The sequence below is a fragment of the Grus americana genome, chromosome 2 (assembly GCF_028858705.1).
Source record: "Grus americana isolate bGruAme1 chromosome 2, bGruAme1.mat, whole genome shotgun sequence".
In the NCBI taxonomy this organism is placed as follows: Eukaryota; Metazoa; Chordata; class Aves; order Gruiformes; family Gruidae; genus Grus; species Grus americana.
In genome coordinates this window covers 38,630,379-38,652,800 of record NC_072853.1, presented here as the reverse complement: position 1 = coordinate 38,652,800, position 22,422 = coordinate 38,630,379, and the positions used below count along the sequence as shown (strand labels likewise).

Below are 22,422 nucleotides of genomic sequence, written 5' to 3'. Positions count from 1 at the left end.
ACACACATCAATAGCTGTGTATCAGATAGTCTTCATTTCCATAGGAAATCAGGTCTAAATTCAATGAGTTTAAACTATATTTTTAAAACAAAAAATTTAGCAGTAAAGATTTTCCTCTTCTATTTTTGGTAACGAAGTAGCATGAAAGATTTTCCTAAGTAGTATTAAAAAAATGGTCTTGCTATCTAAGCTGCTAACTTTATTTTCAGAGGCTCAGTAGTTAAAATTAATGGCAGCCTTTGTTTATTTGTAATTTATCTGTTTTTAAATACTTACAGTGAAAAATACGGAAATCAATGTATGGATGAGAACCTCTTCTCTCTGTTTCAAATCCTGCCCGACTTCTTACTCGCACATCTCCTAGAAACAGGGTCAAGAGTGAAATAAAAGTGTGGAAGAGTGGCAGAGATAAAATGCAAATGAACATAGCCTGGAGGGGTAAAGATTCATGTACTTAATGGAGGAGGGTTATTCAAACAATAGGCCTACTTCAATGCTTTTTGTTTTAAAGGTGAAATTCAAAACAAAGTTTGAAGACTTGTTAAACATGCAATCGCATGCTTTCTTGTCAAAATCTTTCCTGCCTAAGCATACGTTGCCAGAAGCATGTGATAAGCATTCAGATGAAATTAGGAACAGCTTGCTACACCAGTATGGTAAAAATGCACCTTAATATGACAGGAAACAAGAACATTAAACGTTGAGTTGTTCCTCAGTAACACACATAAAACGATAACATTTTGTATAATACAAAAAAGATTCAGCTTCTAGAAATGGTAGCTTTTAGCAAATAAGCTAGTTACAATATGGTTTGATATTACATAATAGAATATTTTCCCACTAGCATTTACTTACTTGTGCTCAGCTGTTTGAATATTACACAAGAGCCTATTAAAATACCAAAACTCAGTATTAAAATTTTATCAAACTATTTTGCACTGCAATTAGCTTCAACCTGAATCTTTTAGCATGCTAGCTGATTTCTACTTATGCATTTTACCAACTGAAAGCTGATCAGTATTCTTTCATTAGATATTTGTATGAGTTAATGTAAGTAGTTCACCTGGATTAAAAGCTTTCACTTAAAATCCTTAAGCAGTTATAAATTTGGGCAAGCCTCTAAAGATCAAATGCAATAGTGTTTCCCTCCTCAAATCCCAACAGAAAAGTGAAATTTAAGATGTGAAAATGTTCTGGTTTCAAATTATGAAAATCCTTTAGGTGTAGTATTCTCTTCAAACACAGCAATTTTCATATGAATTAAAACAAAGTATTTAACACAAGGAACTAAGACTGATTTTATAAGAAGAAAATAAAAATTTAGCTATTTAATTTCCAGCAACTGATAATATTCTAACATCTTGAGACTGTTTTCCCTTTTCTTCTTCAACCTGCTAATTTGTAATGCTGAAGCAGACAGCTTGTCAGAAAATAACTATAGTGACTAAAAACTTCAGCAATATACTTTTAATACATAGCAGGTATCTTTCTAGAGATCCATATCTATAAACACTGACATATCTACAGTGACACACTTCACATGAATGTTATCTTGTGAGGCACACTGGAAAGACCACAAAAAGATAAGTAGACCCAGGGGTCCCCAAATAACAAGTCTAAAGCTTACACATCAGTAAAAACATACCAAATATATGTGGTTTTCAGTTATTACTCCTTTTGGGGTTTTGAACCTGAAAACTTTAATAGAGCTGCAAAGAAAAGTAACTCAATTACTACTTGTAAATACTATTTTTCAGACCACTGACAATATATTACTTATAAAGGTTTAGAGCATTCATCTGAGCAGAGTGCAAGAGGCTTGGTCTTGTTCCAGGCAATACAGAGGCAGCAAATTGTAGAACTCTTCTGTTAGGCACAAGCAACTGATGAATTTTATTTACAAAATAAAGTTAATAAAAATGAAAAAGGGGAAATTTTGGAAAAGAAGAGGTGAATGCCTTAGTAGCTGTGTATGAAAGTTTCAGTTTACGCGGAGGAAAATGCAACTTTCATTACCTTTCACTCATATTTATCTGGGAAATCAGTCATAGCTACAGCTGTGTGAATGAGTTCACCAGCTGAATTAAAAGACTTTTTTTAGTTGAGTTAATTTTTTACAGAAAAGGTGATGTAACTTTTTTGAATTATATTTAGTTTTCAAGGCAGTCTTAACTTGCACAATTTACCAACCACAACGTGAATCAGCAAATAGTTTCAGTCAGTGTACAACTAGGTTTTGGTGAACAATTTACTTGTTCAAAGTCTCAAGAATAGAAAAAGTTCACAGAAAAATACCTGAAGACTAATCTGGAATTCTGCAAATAACAAAACAAGCAGATTCACCTGATAAATGATATAAAAAATTTTTTTCTCTGCTTTCTTCTTTCGTATTTACTAGTCCCTAGTCTAACAGCATAGAGAGGGTAGCAGTATCCCTGTTACCCTTGAAATGCCCACAATGCTGTGGATTTTGAGAAAGAAACAAGAAAAACTGTCTACAAGTGAAATGCAGAAGTGCAACTAACTACATTGCTTTTAACAGGAATTATTAAAACATATTTACAAGAATAGTTACTCAAAAGAAGAAATTATATAATAAAAATGCACATGGCAAACTATTAAAAAGGAAACTGTAATAAGATGAAGGTAAAATGAGCATATTTACTTGTGTACATATGAAGCAGGAAATTCTCAGCAAGGGAAACAAAATATTTTCAATAAATAGTTATTAAACAAAATTCTCTCTCCTTGATTATGGTAGAAGCAGAGGTTATTTTGTTAAGAATCAAGATCGCAACAATGGATGAATTTTTTTTAGAATCCATTTGGATTTATTCTAGAAAAAGATATCACTTCTACAGGACTGGAATTTATCACAGTAAAAATACCTATTAGGCCAAAATGAAGGCAGAAGAGCTGTCTCTGTTACCATTGTACAAAACTACTGCATTTTTCAATATTTCAGACAAAAAATGTGCTTGGAAAAATTGGTACAAATGGAATTTGAAGCTACTGTACATCCATTTGAAGTTCCTATGTGCATAGAAGCATAAAAAGGAATAGCATCAAACTGGCTGCACATTGGCACATTATGAAATGATGTGCTATCAACACAGTGAGACTAATCGCTACTGCATATGTACAGTTAAGTCTCAAAACATCCAGAAATACTGGACCATCATTATGCATTCACTGTTCAGTCAATCTGACCTGCAAAGATCAATATATCCCAAATGTACCTACTTCATCGTGCTTGCACACAACGTAACATATTCACATCGATTTGCTTGGGAAATCCTGCACAAGTTTTTTGTAACTCTATGACTTGGAAGTGATGCTGAATTAACATGTTTATCATCATGGTAACTTAAAAAAAAAAAAAAGGTGCACAAGACATTTCAGATTTAAGATTACTTTTATCAGACAAGAGGACACTGTTACATAGTTTGTTCAAACAACAACAGGAGTCCAACCTCAGAGCCAATCATTATTATGATAGCTGAAAGATAATTAAAACTCAACACCTAAACCAAATGAACTTGTGAAAAGTTTTCATTTATTTAGGCCTTTTAAAAACATATCAAAGCGGTTACAAAATCTTTTGAAACCATCAGATCACACCATTTGCTTATAGGTAAAATTTCCTTGAGGGGACAGAAACGGTAGCAAGCTGACAGTGTTTAAGTGTCTCTTTAGCCACTTCAGCAGCTCTGAAAAGACCCCTCTGTTTCCTTAGGGGGAACACATTCCAGTCCAGTATCTTAATGGCAGTGGACTTCCAAGAACAGGGTTTTTTTCCTCTTTGAGAGTTTCTGTGAATCCAGAGAAAGATTTAAAAAACATGAAGCCTTCCTTTCAAAATTTGATTTCATGCCCAAACGTGACAAAGCTGGGTGAGTATTAAACTAGAATTTTTTCCGGAATAGTTCTACATGACCAGGATTGCTTGTATTTTTAAAGACAAAGGACATATAGGCAGAAACAGACTGAATAAATAGTGGAAGACAGAATGTAAGAGGGAGGTTTGCAGCTACAACTGAAAAGGAATGAGAGCTGTAACAAAACTTACCTTTAGACAGATCGTTTAGCTCCTACCCCACTCTCAGCCTCCTGCTCACACCGCAAGGACAACTCTGATACTTACGGGGCAGCTGAAATGCCATAGCTGACATCCCTGCGCGTTAGGGTTACACAGCACATACTTCATGCTACCCTAATGCTCCAGAGGGGCATAGTAACAATGCAGCAGCTGCTTGGGGAGCTGAGGCCTTCTGGAGCAGGGGCAGAAATCTCAGAGATCACAGAGGACAGCTGGCAGCAGAAATTATGACAGCCACCTCAAGGTAAACCACCCAAGTCAAAGCCACGAAGTTGTGAAGAGCTGCATTTCCAGAAAGAATTACTAGCTTCATAGATTAAAGTTCCTATTAAATTTGTCGGAGAAACAGATGAGAGGTCAGCCAAATATGCCGGAATTAAAGCAAAAGGAATACCACATAACAACTGCTACCGGAGAAGAGCATGCACCTGAGTTACACAGTAGCTTGCCTCCACTGTTTCCTATTTGAAGTGATCAAGACTTCTAAAGGAGAGTAAAATGATCCAGTTTTAGTTGAGAGATACATGCTCACCCACCCATACAAGCAGTCAGTGCCCCACTCTTTCCACCCCATGCACAGTAGCAAAATTTTCAGGCGATATAAAACAAGACACCAGAAAAGTAAAGAAGAGAAAAAGCAAGAAAGTATCAAGATTACACAGAAGCACTTATAAGAAATTTTGAGAATTCGTCGTAGTTGCTGAGATAAGTAGCTGACTGAGGTGATGCAGATGTATTAGCCCTTTCAAGGTCTTAAAAGAAAAATTCTACAATGCTGCATCTGTATCTATGTTTTAAAATAGTAAATAAGCCACTTGGGAGTGGCTTAGCATATATTTTGGGAGTGGGGTATGACAGATGAGTCATTAGAGTCAACCCTGTTTGTTTATATTGACACTGATGAAGACAGTTAAAAGTTAGTTGTTTATTTTGTTTGCCCTTCAAATTTATTTTTTAAATTGAACCTGGAAACACTGCCATCCCACAGGAATTTCTATTTACTTGGTGCAAATGAATTTCCATTGGATTCCTCTTGGAACAGCCTGAAAACATTGAAGGAAGCAACTCTACAGCCAGCACAACTAAACAGAGGCAGAGGGAGGTGTCCTAGATCCCCTTAGCTTTATATTTTTGGTCTGCTAAAATAAACACCTTTTCAAGGTACATTTTATTAGTAGATACAGTCTGTTTGGAATAATAACCAGCCAAGTAAAAGGCAAAACCTCTCATGACTGGGCCTAAGTTCCTGCTAGGTTACACCTGAGGATACCTTACAGCTTACTCTGCTAAATATACTAAGATAAATAAAAACCAAAACCCTCACAATACTGTATGGGAAACACAATACTTCACGTTTCTCGCAAAACATTCTAATTGAATATGTTCATTCTTGAATCTACTCTGATATGAATGTTTCTATATACCGATGCACCCAACTGTTCAGCTTTCAGGCTGGTCTTTTACAGTCCATTTATGAATACAACAGTAATAAATCTGTAAATAGTTGCTAACTTGTACAGTATAGTGTACATAACATTTGGGAAAACAAAGTGATCACCAACAAGTGAGAAAGTAATACAAATTTAACATTCTGATTCAAACATCCAATGGGCAATTATTTTTCTTTGCTTGTTGGTACCCTCCTCCCCCCAGCTGAAGTTATAAGAGGTCAATCCTTCAAAAGACTTACTGCCTCCGCACAGCTAGCATCATTGAACAGCAACGAATGCAGCAAGAGTTATGCTATTCATAACAAGCACCAATCACATAGTCTAATAATTCAATTCAATAAGAAGAAAATTTAATTTATTTAACATCATGTTCTGAATATATTTTAATCATGCCTATGAAAATAAGTCAATGAAAGATTTGAAAACAAATGAGATTTTCCCCTCAGTTCAGGTGTATATACCAAGAACCACTGGAAGCCGGGCTTTCCTTTCCTCTAGATTTACTTGAGCATTATCACAAGCCCTTCTGCAGAAATGACAGACCTAACTACTTCATGGCACAGTTAAACTTCCAAAGCAGCCAAAGAAATCAGATTATTCTCCCCAGAAATTAAGAATTATTTTCTTACAAGCTGAGTTTCTGTCACTAGCAGATTAATTTTTAAAAGATAAAAATAAACAGACATATACTTACAGTACCTTTAATTCAAGCATATCAGTGCATTTTTAAAATAAATTAATACATATTTCCCTTGTTGTGGAATTAAAAGTACTCAATTTGTAGGACTCTGAAGCGGAAGAAAATTTGTATTTTTTTAATTACAGCATAAAATAAATTTAGTTTAAAAAAGTATCACAAAAATCAAGGAAACAAGACTACCTCAGGCCTGAATTTACTTTCTTGGTTTTATGACTAGAGCAGAAAAATCATATTTTGAAGAATTCTAGTGTTCATCCTGCAAAAAGGATGATTAAAAATGAAAAATTACTTTTGAAAAGTAAACCTATTTCCAACAACAAAAACAACCTTCAGCTTTTTCAATAAACATTTAGAAGCCAGCATTTTCTGTCCTACTCCTCTTAACAAATCTCCAAAGTAATTACATTCTCTTATCAAAAATCCTTCAGTAGACAATGCTACAGTATTAACAACTTCACAAACTTTAAAAAAAATCAAAATAATTGGAAAACAAACATGCAGAGATTCTAAGTCAAAATCGGATTTATATATACATATGCACGCATGTGCCTACATATGTAGGTTATGACTATAAATTCATATATATGCATACATGTGCACACATGCATTTAGTGTACAACTTTAAATTCATAGACAATGCAGTTAAGAATTTCCGGAAACTTTAATACATACAATATACAATGAAATTGAAAAGACTCAGAGCATTAAAAGACATGTTCTGGCTGATTTAGTTGGAGCCGGTTAAGAATTTATACTCACTAGCTGTTGATGTTCATTGAGCCGTGCGAGAGACATCATGCAAGCATTCATAGTCCATTTCAACACAAAATCATAGCTCAAGCTGGTTTAAATTAAGTGGCATAATTTTGTAGTGAAACAGACTTAAGAGTATATACACAGTCCCCACGCCACCAGCAGCCTCCAGAAGAGGTGCAGGAAGTACTGAATCCAGCAGCCAGATCTACCAGAGCTTTGCATCTGTCTCCTCTCAATGACTGACCTCAACTCCTTCCGTGCACTCACTATCACAGAGGGTCTCCCCCCCCAATGCTTGCCCCTCCCAATAACGTTCTTTCATTTTCATTCAACTTTACTCTTTATCTAGTTGCTACTCTGGGAATGTCCTTCAGTAAGTTGACTGAACTACTGGCACTGTCATGCACCCTTTCCCTTCTCAAGTCAACTTCTAGAAATAATATGAGCAGTATTGTTTAAAATCATATCGTTACATTACGAACACCTTGAGCATTTCATAGTCTCAGTACTGAAGTTTTTGAAAGTGTGTGGTAACTCTCACACAAACGTTCTCTAAGCTACAGTTTTAACCAGCAGGATACCATGCAGAGGTGATAAATTCCATCACAGAAATAAAGATCAATCATGAGTCACTTGGAAAACGTAACTTCTACCAAATGCACTAGGTAACCTTTTTTTTTTTTTTAAATATAGGAGTAAAACATCCAACACAATGCTCAACTCAGGGGAAAAAAGAAAAAAGGCAAACAACCAAAAAAACTTAAGTCAACACAAAAGAACCCAAAATCTTCTAAAGAATCTAACCAGAATATTGTCCAGGAGAAAGGGAATAATAACTTTAAGAATTCAACACTCAAATCTAAAAAAAAAAAATTTAAAAAAATATAAAAAATAATAAAAAAACCCAATCGTAAACGTCATAAATGTTAGAACTTTGCAATACAGAAACTAGTATGCTTACCTAGCATACGAATGTACAACGCAGTCTGATCAGAGCTGTCATAGGAAATTGCTCCACGTCTCTGAAAAAAAAAAAAAGTATATTTTATGCAAGTTAGAACTGAATCATTTTTAAACTGAAATGAAAATAAAGTATCAATTGTCCATTTCCAATTTCACTCTCAAGATTAATTTTGGAAACTTGAACATTCATCTTTCAAAAATATATATATACACACACGCAAACACTGATTTTGTTTTAGGAGGGGGCAAAGGAAGGACAGGAACTGGTAGAGAAGAGATTATGAAAAACAGGACCATAGTGCGGAAAAAAAAAATACCCCTCCTTAATTTCTTTCCAGATGCTCCTCAACCATTCTTCACAATAAAAGGACACAGAACAAGATATAGCAGACAAAAAAAACGTGCTCTTCCTAACCTTCTAGAATGAAATACTTAAAACAAGTACTTCCAGTTCCTAGTTTATTTGTTTATTTACCTATGGAGTATTTCCATCTTTCAAAGCTAAAAGTAGTTTTAAAAGAAGTAAAAGAACTCAAATGACACCATTACTGCAGTCCTAGGAATTCAACCGATGTTCTGCAAGGGCAGGACTTGGCTGCCACATGCTACTCTCATTCCACCCAGTACTTTTTGTAGGCAAGTCAAGGTACCACTAAAGCAGGATGTAATACATAAAAGTATTTTAAAGAAAACAAGCAAGTGGTATTTCACATTTGATGATAGAAGTCTAAAAGAGTCATCAAGTTATCCATGCACAACATTGAGATACTCCAATATAGGCTGTATTTCTTACCTACACAAAATACATATGTTCCATACGTATTCAGCTAATGTGATAATAAGTTATAACCCAGGAAGTCTCCCACAAATGTGGTGAGCTGGTCCTCTAATAGACAAGAACTGGAGGAACATTCTCATAGCTACACAACACTGGCATCACGTAGTCTTCAAAGCTTGGCACGACCTAGCAACCAGCCTCACGTCTTGCCTTTACTGTACTTCCACCATCTTCTGCCACTCTTTAGACCTTCATTAATGTTACTTCTTAATCCTAGGATCAAAGGATCACCTTCACAATCAGACTTCAATTTTGCCAGCTCACAACATTTGTTCCTTAAAGAAATAAGATTTTTTTTGTGTGCATGCGTGTTAAAAATTCCTATGACCTTTCCCTGTCCACCACACTTCTTATTTATACTGAGGACAGTGAAGTCCTCAGTGCCACAAAGGGTTATCAGACCCCTTTGAGATAAAAGCCAACCTGGAGGTGAACACAGTCACCCATTTTTTCCTCTGTGTAGCAGAAACAACACTCCACTAGGGACACACAACAATGTGCAAGTTCAAAAGATGGGAAACCGAACCATGTTAAGAAACAGGACAGAAAACCAGATGTCGGCTATTGAAAAGAATTTTAAAAGAAACAAATTACTTGGAAGGGGGAAAGGCAAAATGGCTTACATGCATCTATCTACAGAACAAACTGAAGGCACATAAAGACAGACTAGAGATTAATAACCTCTTATCAGCATCATTTGTGCAACTGACATAAGACTCCAAACCCAGAAGTTATGCTTAATTGTTTTAATATTTTTCACGTTAAAACAAAAAAGAAAACCTTACACTTGAAGTCAGATAAGTTTTTCCAAGGGTAAGCTTAATATTTAATTATATGAATGACCAAAGACCTAGCTCCAAATGGGGTCCAATTATAGTAGTTGCTATAAAGACTGCAAGGAAGAACTCCCTGTACAGCACTTTTATGTTGTCTTAGCTTTTGTTCTGTATTTCCTTGGAAGATCATAAACCATGCAAATAATCCTTCCCTCAAAATATGTTTGTATAGCATTTCTCACAGCAATGTGCCTCTCCTGATGGGAAAGGCAGCAATACAATTCATCAGCCAGAAAGCAATGCTGATTTCCCACTGACGTTTTCAAATTTCTTCATATAACCTACCTTTGAATTTCAGCAAATCTCAGCTGAATATATTTTCAGTAGCCTGGAACATTACATATCACTGACTAGGCACAATCAGTGATGTAATTTAGTGCTAACTTGCAATTTGCACCTGTCTATCACAGATTTCTGGACATGTCCAGTACAGTTCTGTAATCCAATACAGGAGAAAGCTAAGCACACACGCAACTAGAAGAACCACGCTCAACTGGAGCATTAGTCTCCAAGAAGGAAAACAATACATAAAAATTTACTGAAAAATAAATCCCTTTGATATGTTGATTCTAAAATATTACTTGCTCTCTAAAATCTAAAGTATTATTTGCTAGATAAAGTAGTACATCCATGTATGATATCAAACACAAAGCACATTTTTAAAAACATAAAACCAGTTGCTTATACAAACAAGTGATTTCATTCTGCAAGGACTCTGAAGGATCTCATAGGAATCTTTGAGCAATCAAATCCTTTTAAAATTACCTTTCGAAATTTGGTTTCCTACAGAAAAAGAGGTTACCAACAAGGTTACCAACAATACTTCAAAAGTAGTAGGACAATTTCAGCTAATTTTGCTGAAAGAGTAGAGGTCCTAAAGATACTTCATTCATTGAAATTTGTTAAATAGATAAGAGGAAAACGCTTATTAGCAAGTTCCACCAAGGGACAGATACAGGGTGGGTGATGAGTGGTCAGACCTCATACGTTTAGACCAGGCAAATAAGCGAGTTACCAATAGTTAGGAGCACTGTGGTGGGGCCAAAGACAGAGGATGGAGCTAACAGTACAGAAGTTTTTAGCAAGTTGTGATAGGTAGGTAAATTAAATAATATTACCCTCATCCAGCCATGGATTGCTTTGTGTCAGCCTGTTACCTATTTGGAGGGTAAGCTATGTACTGCAGGCTGAAGTATATCACCTATTTTCCCACTTCAAATAATACTGTCAGCATATTTTTATATTACCCCTTGCATTATTCTAGAAAGAGGCACGGAAAAAAAGAAAAAAAAAAAAAAAAGGAACCACAGGCAGGGTACATTAAATTACTTAAGATACTGTGCCCAGATTCCACTTTTTAAATCCAGCAAAGAGAAAGACCAGATTTAATGCATCAACTTCTGCTGAGATGTGAACTGTCACATGCAGCAAATTTGTAAGCAGAAAGACAAATGTGTCTTGAAGGATTAAAGTTTCTGTAAAGCACTCAACAGTTCAAACAATCACCAAGATTCTACCCTCGTTGACCTCCAAAAATGCCTGCTCCCTCATTGCTAATCAGTGGCCTACTCTTCATAGCCTACGCTGAGACACTGTGGTGGGTTGACCCTGGCTGGGGGCCAGGTGCCCACCAGAGCCGCTCTATCACTCCCCTCATTCACTAGACAGGGGAAAAAAAGTACAACGAAAAGCTTGTGGGTCGAGATAAGGACAGGGAGAGATCACTCACTAATTACCATCACAGGCAAAACAGACCGAACTTAAAGAGGGAATTCATCTGATTTATTACTAAGCAAAACAGAGTAGAGGAATGAGAAATAAAATAAAATCTTAAAACACCTCCCCCCACCCCTCCCATCTTCCCGGGCTCAACTTCACTCCCGGCTTCAACCTCCGCGCCCCCTCAGCGGCACAGGGGGAACAGGGAATGGGGGTTACGGTCAGTTCATCACACGTTGTCTCTGCCACTTCTTCATCCTCAGGGGGAGGACTCCTCTCATCATTCCCCTGCTCCAGCATGGAGTCCCTCTCACAGGAGACAGTCCTTCATGAACTTCTCCAATGTGAGTCTCTCCCACAGGCTACAGTCCTTCAGAAACTGCCCCAGCATAGGTCTCTCCCACAGGGTGCAGACCTTCAGAAGCAAACTGCTCCAGCATGGGGTCCCCCATGGGGTCACAAGTCCTGCCAGCAAACCTGCTCTGGCATGGGCTCCTCTCTCCACAGGTCCACAGGTCCTGCCAGGAGCTTGCTCCAGCATGGGCTTTCCACGGGCCACAGCCTCCTTCAGGTGCCTCCACCTGCTCCAGCGTGGGGTCCTCCACAGGCTGCAGGTGGAATCGCTACACCCCCTCATCCTTCCTCCATGGGCTGCAGGGGGACAGCCTGCTTCACCATGGCCTTCACCACAGGCTGCAGGGGGATCTCTGCTCCGGCACCTGGAGCACCTCCTCCCCCTTCTCCTGCACTGACCTTGGTGTCTGCAGAGTTTCTTACATCTTCTCACTCCTCTCTCCGGCTGCAAAAGCTCTAACTGTTTTTTCCCTTCTTAAATATGTTATCACAGAGGCGCTGATTGGCTTGGCCTTGGCCAGCGGCCGGTCCATCTTGGAGCCGGCTGGCATTGGCTCTATCAGACACAGGGGAAGCTTCCAGCAGCTTCTCACAGAAGCCACCCCTGTAGCCCCCCACTACCCAAACCTTGCCACGCAAACCCAACACAGACATCAAGATTGTAACTTGCACTATAAAAATGTACCTACCTTACACAGTCAAGATGACTGTTGCATATATTGTATGAACCTACAGAAACCTTGGCTAAAAACTTCATGGACAGAGCTTGACTTCTGGCACTTCAGAATATCACATTATTGTTAATATTAACTCATTTAGCATAAAATTTTATTCCTAGATCTCTGCCATCTCTTTGGTTTACCTGAAGCTTTGTACCTGTTAATAAGAATGAAGCATACTGAACTCCTTGACCCTCTCTACAAATCTCAAACAAGTAAGCATCGTTCCAATAGGTAGGTAGAATTACTAGTGCTCAAACTGAAGACAATCCTCGTGTTTAGGCAGGTTTCCTTTTCAAGCACAAGGACAACTTGGTACGGTGGGAATACCTGCTGGACTCTAACTGATTCAACAAATTCCTCAAATGAATAGATGAGGTTCTTAACCACTCCGCTCCTTTCCAGACATGAGCGCAGCCACCTGAATTGGGTGGGCTGTTTCACTTTAGCAGTGCAGACAGATATCAGAAAGATGACTGGGAGAGATTGTTTACACTGGACTTCCACTTTGAAAATGTCACCTTAAATTTCAGTTTCATATTAGTATGTCATTTATTCTTCCAAAGGGCAGTACAGTAAGAGCAGCTTTCATTTCTCCTCCCTTTTGTCACATCTTTATGGAAAGTGAATGGGAGAAGTTCAAACTAGAGTGGTAAATCCATTAATCTTTTAAGAATACCAAGGATACACAGACTCCACAAAAACAGGCAAAGGGAGTATCTACCAAAAGATAGACTGCTGAAAACCTTTTCACAAGAGTATGGGAAATTATTAAAAGCCACGCAACGGGAACGACATGCCAAAATAGCACATAGATAGATCTTCAAAGAGAAGCCACTTCAGTGATGCTAGGGAGCATGGCATATGCATGTAACACTTGGAAACAGAGCACCTGCTGCTGTTTGTGCCAAACAAATGCTTCCACCAATATATCAGTTTTAGCACAGGGACTTCCCAATCCAGTTCCGAGCTGAGCACCAGCATTACTGTTGGGCACTTCATTCTGGCAAGCACCAGCTAGCCAGCTTTTGGACTGTCCGGTGAAACAACTGCTGGACTCATTCTGTACCAGCAGAGCTGTTGGCCTTCAAAACTCAGTATCTCCCATCAGAAAGAACCATCTATGCTTTTTCATGGAGTACACAAGTCTCTTTTGTGACTCAGTTGTTTATTCAGAAGCTGGGAAAGAAAAGCTAGAGGACAGCACCACAGCTATTTTTACCTACTTGGCTTTTCTGCCTGAGTATCAGAGGATTGCTTTCAGAAAGAGAAATTGAGAACAAGTTTGGAGAAGTTGGTATATCATGGCAACTGCAATTTACTGGTTATGCTGCCTCAAATACACACACCTGGGAGCTATTTAAGATTCTAAGACAGTTTATCAACTAGCAGTCCCTAGAATGACTAATTAGACTGTATTTCTCCAACTATTATTGAATTTCAAAAGCAAGACTCATTCATAATTTTTCTTAGAATTATTTCAAGTAATTAAAAGTTCCACGCTAATGTAAGATCCACAGTTTTCCACAAGACATCACCAAGTTTTTACTCACTAAAGCACTGGCAAATGTTCTTCTAAAGCACTTAAACTGCCGTTTAACTCAGACAAGCCACTGAAACGGTCCTACTACTATTTTCTAAGTATTTCACTGGAGTTCAAAGCAGTATTTTGAAAGTTTATCAAACCAGTGATAAGAAAATGTAGTTAATTTCAGGAAGGCAACACTAACCAGCAATAAGATGCACATCCCTTTCAAATATCTGAAAGTAGCAATTTTAATATTTTCTTCCATATAAAGCTAATTTCACATGACCATCTCCCAAGTCGGATGGCAATCATTTTTAAACTTAGCTATTGTTTAAATGACAGTTTTCAACATTAGTGATACATATATCTAACAAGCATCTGTAAGGCATTTTCTCTTATACACCTTAGATGTGTATCATCATGTGGCACCATTAGATTTACTCAAAGTTTTATCAACATAAAAACTTCAAGATTTAATAAAAATATACTAAACAAAAGCTTGAAAATTGATAAGAAAACAGTCAAAAAAACCCACACAAATGATTGACTGAAGTGAGGCCAGAAACACACAGGAGTATTACCTTTAGAAACTGAATCAGAATGACAGGACTCAAAAGCAACAGCAAAATACAAAAATTGGATGAACACAAAAGTAATGCTTAAAAAGAAACACCCGTTAGCACATTTAAAAACACAGCCATAAATAGCTGTGTTTTTATGCTTAACTGTATTAACGTCAGCTACCTGGAATTCCTGTTTTTCCCACCTTAACAGAATCTTTGACCAAACTGAATTATAGCCATAATCCTTAAGCAGGCCTTTCAAGTCAAGTTTCAGAAAACCAGCAATTTGACAGTATAACAGTAAAATGTGGATGATGTACTAGGCTAGCACATTGGCTGTAAAACTTTAACATTTAGGATCTGCCTTCCGTCACAAAGAACATCCATTAGGGTAACCTGGTCCTTTTTCTTGAGGTGACAAGAGTTACCACAAGTGGTAGCAACTAAGCCTGACCGGTTTCGCTTTTAGTAAATTTAGAACTGTGTTACTGGCAATGACTGAAGAGTACTGGCATGGGTATCTGGCAAAGCTTGTTTTCACAACAAATTCAAATTCATGTTTGTCCAGATTCTCCTGTTAATTGTACAAAAATGTTAAAATTGTGTATGAATTTTTTTAAAAAATAAATCTCTCTATATATAAATGCATGAACTCTGACTTCCCCCCCCCCCCCCGGTTCCCTTATTCTCTCCACTGATTCTGGCTTTCCTTCACAATCCTAAACTTATATTTATTCCTCCTTTTGGAATTAATTCCAGGTCAGGCAGCAAGCTTTGCTGAGAAGAGCCTGGTCTCATCTCCAGGCACCAATCCCATCTATATTTACTACCACAATATACGTTATGGGGATACTTACGTTCTTTAGAATAAGAGAGTAGGAACTCCTAATTTTGCCTATTGTTAATACGCGCTTTTCAAAACACAGGCATCTCACATGGAAAGGCTACAAAGTAAGAGAAGTAGCAGGTATTTCACCTAAGCAAACAAAACTGGTATTTCCACTCCCATAACCCTGAAATCAACAACACAAAAAGGATATCCTGTCCAGGAAGCAAAATACGCTAATTTGTATTATTCTCACTATGTTTAAAAGTGTTTTTCCTTATTTTCGCAAAGCCTTTAAGGCGCTATAAAATTGAAGATCTGTTAATAAAGGAGGCAAGCAAGCCCTTGCCATTCAGAAGCCATTTCAGATCCCTTTTCCCTGTCTCCTAACTGGCACTGCTACAAACACGCTCTTCCCACTTCGAGGCAAGCAGAAGTCGAGATCACGTATGAACACTTAAGAAACACAATCTTAAATGACGAATGATGTGTTTCCAAAACCGATTAGATTTAAAAATGAAAAGTAACTCCTCAAAGTTCTTAATGACTTGTTTTCTCTCAGGCTACTTATAAACCCAGTTAGTCAAAACAGAATAATAAAATGGCCTACCTTAGAAGTAATCCATTTGATAAGGATCAGAGCTAAACACCAGATCAATGCAATTCCCATTGGATCACCCCAAAGACTCGAAGCATAATCTCCTCCCCGATCCCCGCCAGTGCTGGAAGCTGTGTGAGGGTTTAAGAGCCGGAGCAGTAGCGCGCGGTGGTAAGGCAGCAGGCAGGCAGCAGGCAGGGGCTGCCCGCACTGCCAACAGCTGCGCGAAGGCTGCAGTCACCTGACAGCCCAGCAATTTGCTCTGTGTGAGCAGCGCTGCCCTGTACGTCTCGCTGCCAGCTCCACGGCTTAACAAGAAAGTTTTACAACCAGAGGACACGACACATAGTAAAACCTTACTAAACCCCTACAGAAATGCTAAAGGAAATGAAAAGCCACAATTACGTGCTTTTATAATGCATATTTTAATACAGTAAAGCATGCTAGACTACAGGATCAAACTCCAGTACGCAAATCACCTGAGCTAATTCAGGATACTGCCTTGCCTTTAAATGCTATGAAGAGCCTGTTTCCAGCAGATTTCACCATAGCTGATATTCACAAGTTCCTTTTATCTCGGCCACCTGGAGAACTACTATGAACTGAACTTCAAAACATATGTCAAGGTTACTTTTATAGCAACTCACTATAAATAACATTAATGAAAGAAAGTTAACGCACTGCATACATGCTATCACTGAAATCGATCATCACTCTCTAATCTCTTCTTTTGTCCACTAAATCTGAAGTCATCCTTCATACTGCCTTTCTAGCCACACATACTCATGCCTGAACTGGCATGTGTCTTTGGTTTATTGCTCTAAGGGTTGAACTTGGCTACAACCCCCCTCATCCCTCCCCCAGCACTTACTTCCCAGGGTTGGAAAGCAGAACTAACTTCCTCCAAGAGCACTGATTATGCAGCCAAGTGGTCCTATATACTTGGTGCAGCTTTGAGATTCATTTTCACCTTTGTCATTTTAAGCTGACAAAAACATTTCATTCCAGAAATACAAAGAAATCTCAAATAGGTTGGGAAAAAAGCAGCTACAGAGGGGAAAAAAGGAACGGTGTGTGGGATATTGAGGAGTTTAAAAGGATGAAGTTGAATAAATGAAAATTGTATGAAGATTCCGCTCTTCCTATAATTGTTAATTTAGTATAAGATGATCATATTGCAAATTCCAATATGTTCACAAAATACAAAAGTTAGCACATATTACCAAAGGAGTAACTTTAGCACTGAGAAATTAATTTCCTTCTATCCACAGGAAAACGGGGGACATACCACCACAGTGAATGTTTACTGTATGAAGAAGAAAACTCAGTAACTGGGATAGGGCTCTTTGTTATTTTACAATATGATTCCTAATATTTGTGCTGCTTTTTTTAAGCTATAATCATGATCTTAGCACCAGCTGTGGGTTCCTACAGCACCATTACATTCCAAACACTTATCTTCTGCTCTCTCCCCTCCCTATGCCCCGGAAAACCAGTCAGATCAAAACCATAGGCAAGAACATTCAGAACAGACCTTTTAGTACCTCATTTAGTGAATACAGCACTTATCTAAAGGTCTGTCAAGTTCCACCCAAAATACAAAGTGTCATGGAGGTAGATTTAAAAACGTTACCATCTCCAAACACTTGACAAGGTTAAGACACCCTGGCAATTAATCACCACTGTGTTCTTACTTTAAAAGAAACAAACCCACAATAAATGGCATTAGGCTCTATCTGTATTAGCAATCTGGCACAACTGGAGCAGATCACAACACAGCTGCTGCTGAGGTCTTTACAGGTACACTATATGAAGCCCAGGAGGGTTTTTTTTTTTTTTTGCAGGCCACATTTAGTCAAACTTTCTGAACCGGACCCTACCACAGGATGTTCAAAGCTGCCAAAAATGACGGAGAACTAGTCAAACCTCTACAACCCTATCAAGGAGTGGAATGGCATCGTTTCTCTGAAAGGAGCCTACTTAGTGCATACCGAAACCACTCTGGAAAACAAACAAATGGGCATAATAAACAGGGACAATGAGGTGATTTGCTTCAAGACTCAACTGTCCTCCAAACACAAATAGCCTTATACTCTTTGAAAGGTCAAGCACTTCTCTCCATCACCACTATTTTCAATCCTTGATCAGCCTTCTCTTTTTTCCTGTCTCAAAACACATGAAGGTGTTCTTGGAGTGTGTGGACGGATGGTCGGGTGCATGGAGCAACCCTTTCTTCCACTGATATCGGAAACACAGCATTATCTTAGAAAACATAGTGATACAAAGTAACCACCCTGTCCTCTTTTATCTTCCAACAGTAAGTGGTTTAATTAATTAGCATTCTCTTACTGAAAGTTTTTCTTAAAACTATTGTCTCATGCATAAGTTTGATACCAGCACACAGAAATAAAAATACTTGCCCATCTGCTAAGCACCACTACAGCATATTATTTGTTTTAACTATAGCTTGGAAACAGAAAGACTTTCAGAAATAGAATTCCAAATTTGGGGACAAAGGAAGACCAAATAGTGCACTGGCTTGTATAAGAAATCAACAAAGCAGCTAAAGTGCTTCTTTTGGGGAAAGTACTGCTTTGAATAAACCCATTAACAAATCTAAGGTGAAGGCAAAATAAATTATGTTTTACAAGTATATGAAAGAAATTATTCAAGGTCACTAGCAAGTATGACAAACCCTTAGGTAAAAGACTACATAAAAATAAGACAGTACTAAATTCCCTCTGTGATAACATACTACCTACTATACTACCTAAGTTCTGGGAGTGCAATCAGTGACCCTTGGGCTGTGGACATCACCATCAGTCTTGGCTTCATCTCGAAATGAAGGAGCACACCAGAAAGAACAGCCATGATATATTGCATTTTTTGTCTTTTAAAAATTATGGAAGTTCCTAAGGCTGTTTCATTTTCTTTCTTCTCTTTTTCTTCCCTGCTTCTTAGCAGATTCTTTTTCAGTTTTTCTAAAATTTATTTTCTCAATGCATGCAGAGATGCTATGTTTGATATGGCAAGATTTCCAGTACTTAACACTCAAATATATCATACAAGTCATTATCCAGTTCCTCTGTCCTTACCATCAGCTCAAATGTCCAAGTGCAATTGCTGTCTCTTACCATTTACATTGAAGTCATTGGGATATTTATGTTTCTTTGGAAACTTAATGATATATGTCATTGCAGATGCATCTAAGTAGTCAAAAGCAGGTTTTGCTACAATTTTTGCATTTGCTGAGTAAACCTTTCTGTGTAAATGCTTCTAAGACAAGAATTCATTATCGATGCAGCAGAAAGCACCTGGGGTCTTGCAACAGTTGTTACAAAGACTCCATTAAGGCCTTAGCTAAAGGTACCAGTTTGCTTTCTTTGTGAAACTGGCACCACATGGGACCAGCTCCTATTGATTCAAAGTAGTTCACCATTAATATGCGATCCTGATTTGCAAGGATATAATTATTTCCATATATGCTCCTAGTGACCTGCCAGGCTCCACATGGAAACCCATTACTTCATATTAGTGCACTCTTATTTGAAGTACCAAGTACAGGATCCCAGTTATATATTTCTAAATATCCATCTGTTCCAATCCTTTTTTTTTTTTTAAATAAATTTCAGCAGTCATGAAAAATGACTCAGTGTTGCCTTACAAACCTCAGTAACTACTATATCTACAGAAGTGCCTTTAAATGCTCCCCCCCAAAAAACATTTTAATAACACCTACAGAAAATCCAGAGTTGAACCAACAGCACTATATTTCCCAGACATTATTGGGTCTCATATGATGCTCCTGTTTAAGTGCAGCAGGGCTTCACAGATCTCCATCACCATATGAGTTTTTATATGGAAGTTTGAGGCCCATTGCTAATCCCTCCTACTTGCCGGAACAACCTGATTTCACACACATGCACTTGTACTCCTGGCCCAGAAATGAGATCTCCGGGGAGTCTCCTTTGCCCTTCAAACATTCCCTTACAGAAAAGGCACAGAACAGTGGCTTGTGGCACACCAATTTCTAGGATACAATCTTGACTGGCATATTACTTGTTATGGACCAGTCAGGGAAATTTACCGTATTTATTTTAACAGCATGTAAAGACAGCAGAGGAATAAGTCTATCATTTACCAACTCATCAGCACATAGTGAAAAAAAACCCCAGAGTTCTAAACTAATCTTCATCTTTTCTTCACTCTTCTCCTGTCTCATTATCTATCAAGTGTGATTTCTCTCTCCAGCAGACTTCACTAGCCAAGAATAATTAAATGGTAATCTGTGAGAAGTATTCTTGTAACAAATGTGGGTAGCTATTGCTGCAGCCCAACCCAACCACTAAACACTGCACGCAAGGAAAAAAGAGGAAAATAAGCTATTATTTTTACAGATACTGAGAACAGACCTTTTAGAATTTTGCAACATATACACAGAGACCAACTTTTACAAATGCTACTTCTTAATTTACTTAATTTAAAAAGTTATCTAAGCATTTCAATTCAGCTTATTTGAAGCATTTGCCATGTTAGCCCATGTTGCAACTAGGTACAAGACACCAACTATTCTAGCTGCTTATTAGTAAAGTTACATATCAGCCAGCAAGAAATAAGCAACCATGAAAGAGTAAAGTTAGCAAAATTCACCTTCTTTACTACATATAAATCATCATTACTACTTAACTTATTGTAACTAAACTCAAAAGGCTGGCTGATCTTAAACCAAGGGCTTTGAACTCCAGAACATGAACTTCCAAAGCCAAGGATGGCTACAGATCCTGAAGGCAGAATTTAGCAATTTCCTTAAAGACCCTTTTCGTTTTTAGAAATCTTCAACTTCAGTCTTCAGTAAGATAGAAAAAGAACCCCCCCCTTAGAAAATAAAGGATCCAATCTCAGTGAATGAAAGGAAGCCAACAACCCTACATTTCTATACCACCACTCATTCATCAGCTACTCTAACATAACAATAAGAAACTATCAGGATCATCCTACATGCACCACATTTCCAAAAGGAGTAAGAGGTATTCTACATTTTATAAACTAATCATGCAAATCTTTTGCCAAAGCAAGCAAGTTATCAAATGTTGCCTTTTTCTGATGCCTGGTTTTAACCTTTCATCTTATTTGCTCAACATCATGCTTATGCAGGTTAACAGAAATGGCCGTGTAACACTGAAAAAGTGATTTGGCACAGATCATAGTTGAGGGGTAGATGAGAATGCATTTTTAATTTCCTTGCATAGATTAAGCATCTAGAAGCAGATTATTTCTTTCTAAAATGCTTCTTTTGCAATACAAATTAGAATACTCTCAGTGCCTCTGTCATATAATGAAATTTAATTTAATCTTCTAGTGATTTTTTTTTTACCTAGCATAGTAAATTTCAGAGTTTCTACAGAGAACATACACCTTTAAAGGATCTAAATTGGATCGTTTGTCACTGTGCCAGTTTGTACCATATAACCCTTGTTCTTATGAAAACATATCTAGCCAAAGAACTGAAGCTCTACTACAGTACAGTATTCTTTCTCAATTTTTTTCAGACTCTTATTTTTCTGAGGCTGCTTACTTACAATTGCACTTTAGAGCTTTGTTTAAATCCACGGAACTTAGATTTCTGCTCTTCTCCAGAGAAGAGATGTTGGCAAGAAGCTATACTCCACTTTTTTTATTAGTTTCTTTAAAGAGGATTTGGTAAAAGTATTAAAAAGTTATTAAGATTACAGTCTGCACACATATATTTGTCGTGTGGTATTTAGGAAATATTTATTTTTTTCAACTGTCAGATGTATTGAGGCTTATTACCTTGGACAGAGAACCCTTTCAGCATGGTTGGACAGATGCTCAGTGAGGGCTGGTCTACATCAGCTTGTACCTGTTCACACCTTTTTGCAGACACTGCCATCTGCTCATTCACAAAAGTCTGTGGCACAGCAAGTAACTGGACCAGTTCAATATAAATGCCTTCATCCGTGATTTTGCAGAGTTAAAAAATGGTACCATTGTTACAAGACAAAGTACTGTCAGGGCCTCAGACTGCAATCCATTCACTAAAGATAGACTGTTCTGAAGGTGAGATGCAAGAAGTTGAGTTTTAGCTGCTCTGAGTTAACATGTTTCACTATTAAACACATCTTCAGCAGAGATTGAATGGTATATTGGAAGCAAATAAAGGGTAATTTCAATTCGCACATACTTCGCATATTGCAAGTAACCTGGCTATGTAAGTGAAAACAGATGAACAGTAATGAGTGACAAGAAAAGCTACCAAAGTTGTAGACTTTGTAATAAAACATTTATGTTCTATTTCTAAAGCACATCCTTTGAACAGTGAAAGATTGTCTTACTGTCTGTCTTCTATTTAACTGGAAACCTAAATAAAAACCACTGACATTACAATCTCACAGAAAGACAACATCACAAAACATCACAAAATTGTCAAGACATCACAACACAGAAAAGGAAA

At 37.6% G+C, this 22,422-nt stretch overlaps 1 protein-coding gene across 6 annotated transcripts in view; it reads right to left on the bottom strand.

Moving 5' to 3' along the window:
- Positions 1–22,422, bottom strand: part of PDE7A (phosphodiesterase 7A) — an 80,010-nt gene that overhangs the window by 28,555 nt on the left and 29,033 nt on the right. For 2 of the 6 annotated variants that reach the window (XM_054817979.1, XM_054817982.1), the window contains exons 2-4: positions 7,968–8,028; positions 856–888; positions 277–360 (exon numbers count right to left, since the gene is read on the bottom strand). In XM_054817979.1, the coding sequence (XP_054673954.1) occupies positions 277–360; positions 856–888; positions 7,968–8,028 (178 nt within the window). Of the gene's footprint in view, positions 1–276; positions 361–855; positions 889–7,967; positions 8,029–15,962; positions 16,089–22,422 lie in introns of those variants that run through there. The other 4 variants (XM_054817983.1, XM_054817981.1, XM_054817985.1 and 1 more) reach the window with 4 other exon arrangements.